Source organism: Bison bison, unplaced genomic scaffold (assembly GCF_000754665.1).
Source record: "Bison bison bison isolate TAMUID 2011002044 unplaced genomic scaffold, Bison_UMD1.0 scf7180017864371, whole genome shotgun sequence".
Lineage (NCBI taxonomy): Eukaryota > Metazoa > Chordata > Mammalia > Artiodactyla > Bovidae > Bison > Bison bison.
This window is the reverse complement of record NW_011494943.1, coordinates 13,963,697-13,975,282: the sequence shown is the minus strand read 5'-3', so window position 1 is coordinate 13,975,282 and position 11,586 is coordinate 13,963,697. Positions and strand designations below refer to the sequence as shown.

Here is an 11,586-nt window from a genome sequence, read left to right as displayed (position 1 = left end):
AGAAGGAACATACCTCAACATAATAAAAGCTATATATGACAAACCCACAACAAACATTATCCTCAATGGTGAAAAATTGAAAGCATTTCCTCTAAAGTCAGGAATAAGACAAGGGTGCCCACTTTCACCATTACTATCCAACATAGTTTTGGAAGTTTTGGCCACAGCAATCAGAGCAGAAAAAGAAATAAAAGGAATCCAAATTGGAAAAGAAGAAGTAAAACTCTATTTGCAGATGACATGATCCTCTACATAGAAAACCCTAAAGACTCCACCAGAAAATTACTAGAACTAATCAATGATTATAGTAAAGTTGCAGGATATAAAATCAACACACAGAAATCCCTTGCATTCCTATACACTAATAATGAGAAAACAGAAAGAGAAATTAAGGAAACAATTCCATTCACCATTGCAACGGAAAGAATAAAATACTTAGGAATATATCTACCTAAAGAAACTAAAGACCTATATATAGAAAACAATTTTAGTTTTAATACTCATACTCTGAAATGTCACAAAATGGGCCAGGAATGAAAGATATCACTTACTTTTTCTGTAATGAAAATTAGCACAGGATGCCTAAATACCATGAAAAACTTTGTCCACCTAAAAAAAAGAAAAATTATAAAATGCCAAATGACCAGTTGAGAGAAACACATCTTCATCTAAATTTAAGAGTTTTTGTTTTTTTTTTTAATTAAATAGTTTCCAGAGCCAGAGAGAGAGCAGAATACACTTAATTCGGTGTTTCAAAATATCTACCACAGGAACCCAGGAGGCATTCCTCTGTTAATCATCCCTGGATTAAATCAAGTTGCCAATGCTTCCAGAGCTTTAAAGATAATAGCATGAATTAAAGGCGTATGAGACCAGACGCAGTGTTTTCTCAAACTTTTCTGACCTGTCTCGTTTTTTCAGGGTCATTTTGAGGACTGGTGTTATCAGGAAAATATTAGCATCTCACCTTTCTTTTTCAAGTGACGTTGGGAACTGAAGCACAGGGAGGGTAACAGCCTGAAACCAAAGTTGCACAACCATCTGGCAAAGTGGGGATTAGAACCCAGATTCTCTACCTGTATCTTTTTTTTTTTTTGCGGGGGGGGGTGGCGGCGGGTAGGCCTGTGCTGCAAGCCTTGTGGGATCTTAGTTTTCCCACCAAGGATTGAACCCGGGCCCACGGCAGTGAAAGCATGGAGTCCTAACCACTGGACCGCCAGATAATTCCTTTTACCTGTATCTTTTCCCCTAAAGATTTCCTCCAAATACAGTTGCTGACACTTCAGAGGCATTCATTAGTTCTAAGATTCCCTGATAGCTCAGTTGGTAAAGAATCTGCTTGCAATGCAGGAGACCCTGGTTGGATCCCTGGGTCGGGAAGATACACTGGAAAGGGGATAGGCTACCCACTCCAGTATTCTTGGGCTTCCCTTGTGGCTCAGCTGGTAAAGAATCCACCCGCAATGCGGGAGACCTGGGTTTGATCCCTGGGTTGGGAAGATCCCCTGGAGAAGAGAAAGGCTACTCACTCCAGTATGCTGGTCTAGAGAGAATTCCATGGACAGTCCATGGGGTCACAAAGAGTCGGACATGACTGAACGACTTTAAAAAAAAAAAAAAAGATATAACTGGTCAGGATCCACACCGTTCACTGACTACGTACAAGTCTTTGCTTGGAGTTTTAGATACTTAGTTTGTATCAGGTGCACCTGGAGGGGCAGCAAGTTAATTAAACAAGAAATGTGATGGAAGAATGGGGATTGGAAAGATATGAAATCAGGACATTTCCTTCTATCATTTTAGTGAGTCATTTTCCCAGTTTTATCCCAGACTTGGGAAAAGAGGAGGTTCCAAAGCACTACTGTGATTCCACTAACAACAAGCTGCCCATTTCTTCAAGGGAGTGGGCTCTGACCTTGCAGTCAGGGCTATATGACAGAAGATTCCAATCTTGCGGGACTACTCACTTCAAGTTCAAATAACTGACTGACCAGTTGTGTCATTAGGACAGGACTCGTTTGGCCCGAGATTCCTCAATCGCTATCACACCAAAGGCTTTTGGAGGATGTCATTCTGGCTAAGGTTCTACAGATGGTTTTTAGCAAGTTTTTTTTTTGTTGTTGGTTTGTTTTTTATTTAAAAAAAATTTTGGCTGTGCCCCAAGGTTTGTGGGATCTTAGTTCTCCAACCAGTGATCGAACTCTTGCCTCCTGCATTGGAAGCTATGAGTCTGGAATCCCCAGAGTGCATTTTCTTTTAGTAAAAATTGTAAGTATTGGAACGTACTTAATCACTTCTTCATCAGAGATAACAGTTTCAATTTTCTGCTGGGGCTCTGCAAGCAAAGCTTCTAAACCACGAACTGCACCTTCCTTGAACAGCACCAAGGGTTCTGTTCCCTGTATTGAATGTATTCTATACACCTCAGCGGACAACTAGAAGAACATAAAAACATTTAAATTTTTATTACAATGCAATTGCCACCTAAAAGAATAAGGACAGTTAGAGAAGGCTTATCTTTAAGGTACTGATTTATTCTCATTTTGATTCACTTTTGTTTATGGTTCCAAAGTCAAATCTACAACATACAGTACATTTAGAAGTCTAACTTTTGCTCCCATTCTCTCCCCTGCTCCCCCCATAAGTAATCACTTGTATTCATTTTTGGCTTATCTTTCCATTATAAATACCGGAGGTTAGTTCACAAGCTGGGTCTCTCAAAATTGGAGGCGAAGAGAAGTACAAACCAAATCATTAATGCAGAGTTATAAGTGGTTCTGGTGTTAGAAAAAGACCGATGCCATACATAAATACATGCACGATGTAAAAAACTGACCTGCAAGCCCAAAACACCATACGGGGGATTAAAAAAAAAAATGTGTAAAATTCAGGGTCATGTTACTGCAGGGTAAACAAAAAGACTGGAGCCAACAGGCAGCACACATAGCTAGCTAGAAGTTTCAAGGGTCCAGGTGACAACTGCCATTATAACGGTATCAGCTCCATTGTGAACCACTTCTAAAATGTGCCAATTATATTGAGAATTCGGAGAAGGCAATGGCACCCCACTCCAGTACTCTTGCCTGGAAAATCCCATGGGCAGAGGAGCCTGGTAGGCTGCAGTCCGTGGGGTCGCTAAGAGTCGGACACGACTGAGCAGTTTCACTTTCACTTTTCACTTTCATCCACTGGAGAAGGAAATGGCAACCCACTCCAGTGTTCTTGCCTGGAGAATCCCAGGGACGGGGGAGCCTGGTGGGCTGCCGTCTATGGGGTCGCACAGAGTCGGACACGACTGAAGTGACTTAGCAGCAGCATATTGAGAATTAGACACTTAAAACCAGAATGAGCTTTTGAGATTAACATAGTTAAAGATCGTCATTTTATAAGAAAAAGTTAATTAACATACTGAAGGGTCATTGGGAGAAAAGGCACAGTTAGTTGATCATGGTGCTTTTTCATTTCATTATGTGCCACTCTTAAAATGTATAACTGCATGAAACGTGCAGAGTCTGTTCTACCTATTTCAAGAAAGGGATCAAGTTCATTTGTTCTTGCAAGGGACACACCACAAACATTTAAGTGCATGGAAATAACTATAAATGTGTCATTCGTTAATTATTTAAATTACTTCAGTATCATATGAAAATAACACATAACATTTTCTAACATACTCAAATTGAGACATTTTACCAAGATATACTGTACAATAAATAGAATGAAAAAATGATTATAACATTCATGTCATGTTCACAGACCCTTTAAGATTAATAACTGCCACATTACAAATAATTCCATCTCACCAATAAACTAAATAAGTATGTTGGATCCAAAGACTTACTGTTGCTTTAAATACTTTATCCAGGTTGACGTCTTCATTATTCCATATTCTCAAGACCTTAAATTAAAACATACAATTTAAAAAAGCATTCCAATATCCACTTACATACAACATGAACAGTTAATAAATCAACATTTGTTTATATATATAGTTTTGAAAACTCACCTTATTATCATGTACAATAATATACTCGCCAGTTTGAAAGTTGCACACAGCTGGACATGTTATAATCTGCCCTTGTTTCACTGACCAGCTCCCCAAGGGTTTCTGATCAGAAACCTAATGAAATGAACATACGATATTTAAAAAGTCAGCTTCAGATTTTAAAGCAACTAAATTTACAATAGAAACAAAAGAAGAAATCATTAGAATGACAGCATTTAATAAAGCTCCTAAATTAAAAAATAAGAAGACAAATACTATATGGATTCCACTTAAACAGAAAGTAGAATAATGGTTGTCTGGGGTTGGCAGAATTGGAAATTTAATGGGAGTTTAATGGGTATAGAGTTTCAGTTGTCAGATGAAAAGAGTTCTGGAGACGGATGGTAATGACATTGTACAACAATGTGAATGCATAACCTGAACTGTGCACTTGTAGTCATTAAGATATTAAATTTTGTTATGTGTATTTTACCACACTTTAAAAGGTAGTTAAATTGAAAATATTAGTTTCCAAAATGCAAAATTAGTAACCACACACTTTGATAATGAACAATATTAGTACATTAAAAAAATTGATTTCATTGTGTTCTTGGAACAGAGGCATGAGAAACAAAGTAAGGATAGCTGGAATAATGCCAATTCCAATCAGCCACTCCACTCCTACGCAAAACTACAAAAGGTCCCCTTGACAGCCAGGTAAAAACCAATGGTATCAACAGAAGCATCAAAAAACAGTATAGGGAACTGTTGGCAACCTGTTCCCCAAACTTCAAAGCAGGCAGCTAGCTTTCTTTTTAAATTGAGGTATAATTGCTGCACAATATTATATAAGTTACAGGTATACAATATAGTAATTAGCAATTTAAAGGCTGTACTCCACTTACAGTTATTATAAAACACTGGCTATATTTCCCACGTTGTACAATCTATCCCTGCAGTTTATTTTATACAGAACAGTTTTCTCTCTTCCCCCCCCACCCCTATTTGGCCCTCCTCCCTTCCCTCTTCCCGCTGGTCACCTCTCGTTCGCTCTCTGCATCTGTGTCTGCTTCTTTTGTTATCATCACTAGTTTGTTGTAGTTTTCAGAACCTAGTGCTATCAGATCGCGTTTGCCTTTCTCTGTCTGATTTATTTCACTTAATAAAATGCCCCCAAGTCCATCCACGTTGCTACGTGCTGGGCTTCCCAAGTGGGGCTAGTGGGTAAAGAATCCACCTGCCAAGGTAGGAGGCGTAAGAGACACAGGTCCCCCCCTGGGTTGGGATGATTCCCTGGAGGAGGGCACGCAACCCACTTTAGTATTCTTGCCTGGAGAACCCTATGGACAGAGGAGCCTGATTTTTGGCTACAAATGGCAAAATATTGTTTTTTATGACTGAACATTATTCCATTGTATTTGTGTATGTATGTATAAATACACTTCTTTATCCATTCATCTGTTTATGGATCCTGAGGATGCTTCCTTACTTTGGCAATTGTAAAAATGCTGCTGCTATATACACCGGGCTGCATGTATCTTTTTGTGTTAGTGTTTTTGGGGTTTTTTAGATAAATAGCCAGGGGTGAAACTGCTGGGTCATATAGCTATTCTATTTTTCAGTTTTTTGAGAAATCTCCATACTGTTTTTTTGAGAAATTTCCAGCAAATTTGGAAAAAACAGCAGTGGCCACAGGACTGGAAAAGGTTTTCATTCCAATCCCAAAGAAGGGCAATGCCAAAAAATGTCCAAACTACCACACAATTGCACTCATTTCACATGCTAGCAAGGTAATGCTCAAACTTCTCCAAGGTAGGCTTCAACAGTACATGAACTGAGAGCACCCAGATTCAAACTGGATTTAGAAAAGGCAGAGGTACCATAGACCAAATTGCCAATATCTGCTGGATCATTGAAAAAGCAATAGAGTTCCAGAAAAACACCTACTTCTGCTTCATTGACTACATCAAAGCCTTTCACTGTGGACCACAACAAACTGGAAAATTCTTAAAGAGATGGGAATACCAGACCACCTTACCTGCCTCCTGAGAAACCTGTATGCCAGTCAAGAAGCAACAGTTAGAACTAGACATGGAACAACAGACTGGTTCCAAATTGGGAAAGGAGCACGTCAAGGCTGTATTTTGTCACCCTGGTTATTTAACTTATATGCAGAGTACATCATGAGAAACGCTGGGCTGGAAGAAGCACAAGCTGGAATTAAGATTGCCGGGAGAAATATCAATAACCTCAGATATGCAGATGACACCACCCTTATGGCAGAAAGTGAAGAGGAACTCAAAAGCCTCTTGATGAAAGTGAAAGAGGAGAGTGGAAAAGTTGGCTTAAAACTCAACATTCAGAAAACGAAGATCATGGCATCCAGTCTCATCACGTCATGGCAAATAGATGGGAAACAATGGAAACAGTGACAGATTTTATTTTCTTGGGCTTCAAAATCACTGCAGAGGGTGACTGCAGCCGTGAAATTAAAAGATACTTGCTCCTTTGAAGAAAAGTTATGACCAACCTAGACAGTATATTAAAAAGCACAAACATTATTTTGCTGACAAAGTTCATATGGTCAAAGCTATGGTTTTTCCAGCAGTTACTTATGGATGTGAGAATTGGGCCATCAAGACGGCTGAGGTCAGAAGAATTGATGCTTTTGAACTGTGATGTTGGAGAGAGCTTTTGAGAGTCCCTTTGACTACATGGAGATCAAACCAGTCAATCCTAAAGGAAATCAACCCTGAATATTCATTGGAAGGACTGATGCTGAAATTCCAATACCTTGGCCACCTGATGCTAAGAGCCAACTCATCAGAAAAGACCTTGATGCTGGAAAAGATTGAAGGACAGGAGGAGAAGGGGATGACAGAGGATGGGGTGGCTGAAGAGCATCACTGACTCATTGGACATGAGTCTGAGCAAGCTCCAGGAGATGGTGAAAGACGGGGAAGCCTGGTGTGCTGCAGTCCATGGGGTCACAAAGAATCAGACATGACTGAGCGAATGAATGACAACAAAACTTTCAGTTTTATGAGAACTCTCCATACTGTTTGTGTCAATTTACATTTCTCGGATACACGGGTTCTTTTTTCTCCACATCCTCGCCAACATTTACTGTGTTCTTTTTGATCACGACCATTCTGACAGATGTGAGGTGATATCTCATTGTGGTTTTGGTTCACCTTTCTCTGATAATCAGCAATGTTGAGATAGCGAGCTTCTTAAAGACAGAGAAAACTATGTTCAGAAGCTCACATAAACACACTTTCTACACGACCACTAAAAGCAAAGTTTAGGTGTGCTTTAGCAACCTAGGCCAGCACTTTCCAACCTTTTTGGCATCAGGGACTGGTTTTATGAAAGATGGTTATTCCACGGACTGGGGTGGGGGATAGTTTCGGGATGATTCTCATAAAGAGGGTGCAACCAGATCCCTGGCATGCACAGTTCAAGCTCCTTTGACAATCTAATGCCACCACTGATGTGACAGTAAGCAGAGCTCAGGCAGGAATGCCAGTGATGGGAAGCAGCTGTAAATACAGATGAAGCTTTGCCTGCTGGCTCACCTCCTGCTATGGAATCTGGTTCTCAACAGGCCACCAACCAGTCTGTGGCCCAGGGGTCGAGGACTGCCTAGGCTAGGCTGAAAAGGGGGCGGAGAGAGTGTAGCCTTCAAGGAAAGTAACCCAGAATTCACAGGGTGAACCATAGGTGGCAACCGACATGTCCCTCAGAATCAGGATTCCCACTAAGCTGCCCCCAAAGCAAAAAACCAAAACAAAACACCGACAAAACTTTCCTCCCTCATGAGCGGGTAAGAAGTGTAGTGATACACTGCTAAACCATTATTCTGGCAGTGACATCTCCCAACCAACCAATCTCAGTTCAACCCTTCAGCGGGCACCTGGGGTGACAGAGACCCCAGAAAGGGATACTTAGCAAGGCTATCTCCGGGAGATTCGAAGCGAAAATACAGGTTTCCCTTCCGAGTCTAGTCCACGTGCACATAAACGCTCTGCCGCCTGCAACTCGGAAACACGCCTCTCTCTAAGGGAAAACAACCCAGTCAAGTTCTAGACCTCATTCAGCGTCCCGGAGAGGCCACGCCGGCTCTCCGACGAGTCCCCTGCACGAGCTCTTTCTGAAGTTGTGAGAAATGCGAGGTTCGGGCTCCGAGCTCAAGGGACGAGACGGCAGCGGGGGCACTCCGATCCTAACGCTCTCACCTTATAGAGGATGACGGTCCTGCCGCTGTCCGTCACTAGAAACTGGTCGGTTTTGTCGCTTTGCTCCACTCCGAGGGGTCCGTCAGGCCCGGAACCCAGGGGTACCGCAGTCAACGCGAACCCTTCCTCCAGGTCTGCCATTTTGGCCCAACTTACGGACGGCCTAGCGTTGCTCCCGGCAGGCTTCGCGCTTTCTCTCGCGAGAACTAGGAGGCCGGCTGGATCTAGCACTCGGAAACTGGGATACCTGTTCGCAGAGCCTGCGACCTCTGCCGGGCAGAGATCGCTAGCGGCGCTGAGAAAGGCGTCGGGTAGGCGGGGCCTGGAGTTTGCGTGAAGGCTCCGCCTCCCAGGCCACTCCACCGAGTCCCGGATGTACCGCTCTGAAAGGGAAACGCTGGGCGGGACGGGGAGGTCTTACCTGTTAGGAACTTAATCCGTCGATTCTTGTGCTTGAGGGACTGAAGGGTAGGCGTGGCAAGTGGCAGAATATAAATAAAGTAAATCTTTTTAGTGGAAGTGAACTCTCTAGGAATTCCTACCACGGCTTCATGGAACGGTGTCTGCAAAGAAAATATTTTTCTGTGCAGGTTAACTACCGCTAACGTGCCGTGGGGTCGTGCTCAGTGTATCCCACTCTTTTGCGACCCAGGCTCCTGAACGTGGAACATTCCAGACAAGAATACTGGAGTGGGTTGCCATTTCCTCCTCCAGGGGAATCTTCCTGACCCAGGGATCAAACCCGTGCCTCTATTCCACTCCTGTATTGGCAAGCAAGTCCTTTACCACTGCGCCACCTGGGAATCCCTGAAATAAAGAGCGCAATTGGTACTCGTGGGGGCTTTCAACATCAAACATAAAGAGCCAGGCTGGAGAACAATCCAGTTTGTCTAAGGCAACAGCATTCTTCAACTATCTCTCAATAGAGAAATGTGCCGTAGTCAGCAGGATTCGAACCTGCGCGGGGAAACCCCAATGGATTTCTAGTCCATCGCCTTAACCACTCGGCCACGACTACATACTGTACCCAACTGAAAAAAATGCTTAAGTCCCGCTACTTCTCAGAAAAGGTCGAGTCTCTGCAGCCTTTTGGGCCTCCTGGGTTGACAGACAATGTTGACAGGCAAACGGGGAAGACAGACAATGTCTCTCCTGTTTCGAGCACCCATGTAGAAATCTCTCCAGCCTATAAGAAATTCAAACTTGTCTGATGAAGCAGGTGATGTGAAAGGTTCCCCTGGGCAATTTTTTGGGGAAAAGACCATTTCCAGGAGAGATTTTTAAGATAAACATGACTGATTCAGTCAATAATGTATCACAAAAACTCAGAAAAGAGAAAGTGTGTATGTTCTTAGGGAGAAACCATCTAAACAGGTAATTATTGAAATATGTTCTATGTGCTCCAAGACAGGGCAAAATACCTCCACATCAGTTTAGATTAAGCATCCACAGAGATCATCCCTTGTGTGTGTTTGCTTGTGGTCACAGCATTACAACATAGGAGAAAGGAGACTATGCAGCTCTCAAAAAAAAAAAAAAAAAAAAAAAAAAAAAAAAAAGAAGTGAAAATCGCTCGGTAATGACCAACTCTTTGCGATCCCATGGACTGTCCATGGAATTCTCAGGTCAGAATACTGGAGTGGGTAACCTCTCCCTTCTCCAGGGGATCTTCCCAACCCAAGGATCAAACCTAGGTCTCCCGCATTGCAGCGGATTCTTTACTAGCTGAGCCACAAGGGAAGCTCAAGAATACTGAAGTGGGTTTACCTTCTCCAGGGGATCTTCCTGAACCGGGGTCTCCTGCACTTTAAGCAGATTCTTTACCAACTGAGCTATCAGGGAAGCCCAATGCAGCTATCATGAAAGAATTAAATACCTACTGTGAATTTTTTTCTTTTTGGCTGTGCTTGTGGGATCTCAGTTCCCCCACCAGAGATCCAACCTGGGCCATTGCAGTGAAAGCCCCAAATCCTAACCACCAGGTAACCAGGGAACTCCCCTACTGTAAATCCTTTCTGTTGTTGATGAGCCAAACAAAAGTAGAAAGTCAAGAAATACCTGGAGTAACAGGCAAATTTGGCCTTGGAGTACAGAATGAAGCAGGGCAAAGGCTAATAGAGTTTTGGCAAGAGAATGCATTGGTCATAGCAAACACCCTCTTCCAACAACACAAGAGAAGACTCTACACATGGACATCACCAGATGGTCAGCACCGAAATCAGACTGATTATATTCTTTGCAGCCAAAGATGGAGAAGCTCTATACAGTCAGCAAAAACAAGACCGGGAGCTGACTGTGGCTCAGATCATGAACTTCTTATTGCCAAATTCAGACTTAAATTGAAGAAAGTAGGGAAAACCACTAGCCCATTCAGGTATGACCTAAATCAAATCCCTTATGATTATACAGTGAAAGTGAGAAATAGATTCAAGGGATTAGATCTGATAGATAGAGTGCCTGAAGAACTATGGACTGAGGTTCCTGACATTGTACAGGAGGCAGGTATCAAGACCACCCCCAGGAAAAAGAAATGCAAAAAGGCAAAATGGTTGTCTGAGGAGCCTTACAGATAACTGTGAAGAGAAGTGAAAGGCAAAGGAGAAAAGGAAAGATATACCCATTTGAATGCAGAGTTCCAAAGAATAGCAAGGAGAGATAAGAAAGCCTTCCTCAGGGATCAGTGCAAAGAAATAGAGGAAAATAATTGAATGGGAAAGACTAGAGATCTCTTCAAGAAAATCAGAGATACCAAGGGAACATTTCATGCAAAGATGGGCTCAATAAAGGACAGAAATGGTATGAACCTAACAGAAGCAGAAGATACTAAGAAGAGGTTGCAAGAATACACAGAAGAACTGTACAGAAAAGAACTCATGACCCAGATGTGATCACTTTAGGTGTGATCACTCACCTAAAGCCAGATATCCTGCAATGCGAAGTCAAGTGGGCCTTAGGAAGCGTCACTATGAACAAAGCTAGTGGAGGTGATGGAATTCCAGTAGAGCTATTTTAAATCCTAAAAGATGATGCTGTGAAAGTGCTGCACTCAATATGCCAGCAAATTTGGAAAACTCGGCAGTGGCCACAGGACTGGAAAAGGTCAGTTTTCATTCCAATCCCAAAGAAAGAATGTTCAAACTACCACACAATTGCACTCATCTCACATGCTAGCAAAGTAATGCTCAAAATTCTCCAAGCCAGGCTTCAACAGTATGTGAACCGTGAACTTCTAGATGTTCAAGCTGGATTTAGAAAAGGCAGAGGAACCAGAGATCAAATTGCCAACATCCATTGGATCATCGAAAAAGCAAGAGAGTTCCAGAAGAACATATACTTCTGCTTTATTGACTATGTCAAAGCCTT

At 42.3% G+C, this 11,586-nt stretch overlaps 1 protein-coding gene and 1 non-coding gene across 2 annotated transcripts in view; both read right to left on the bottom strand.

Moving 5' to 3' along the window:
* NOL11 (nucleolar protein 11) overlaps positions 1 to 8,446 on the bottom strand; it is a 20,068-nt gene extending 11,622 nt beyond the window's left edge. The window contains exons 1-5 of the mRNA XM_010856401.1: positions 8,224 to 8,446; positions 4,007 to 4,120; positions 3,842 to 3,898; positions 2,287 to 2,435; positions 552 to 609 (exon numbers count right to left, since the gene is read on the bottom strand). Coding sequence (XP_010854703.1) covers positions 552 to 609; positions 2,287 to 2,435; positions 3,842 to 3,898; positions 4,007 to 4,120; positions 8,224 to 8,364 — 519 coding nt within the window. The 5' untranslated portion in view covers positions 8,365 to 8,446. The remainder of the gene's footprint in view (positions 1 to 551; positions 610 to 2,286; positions 2,436 to 3,841; positions 3,899 to 4,006; positions 4,121 to 8,223) is intronic.
* Positions 8,447 to 9,159: 713 nt separating this feature from the next.
* On the bottom strand, positions 9,160 to 9,241 carry TRNAS-AGA. The gene has a single exon. It is a non-coding gene; the product is annotated as a tRNA-Ser (tRNA).
* Between the last annotated feature and the right edge of the window lie 2,345 nt (positions 9,242 to 11,586).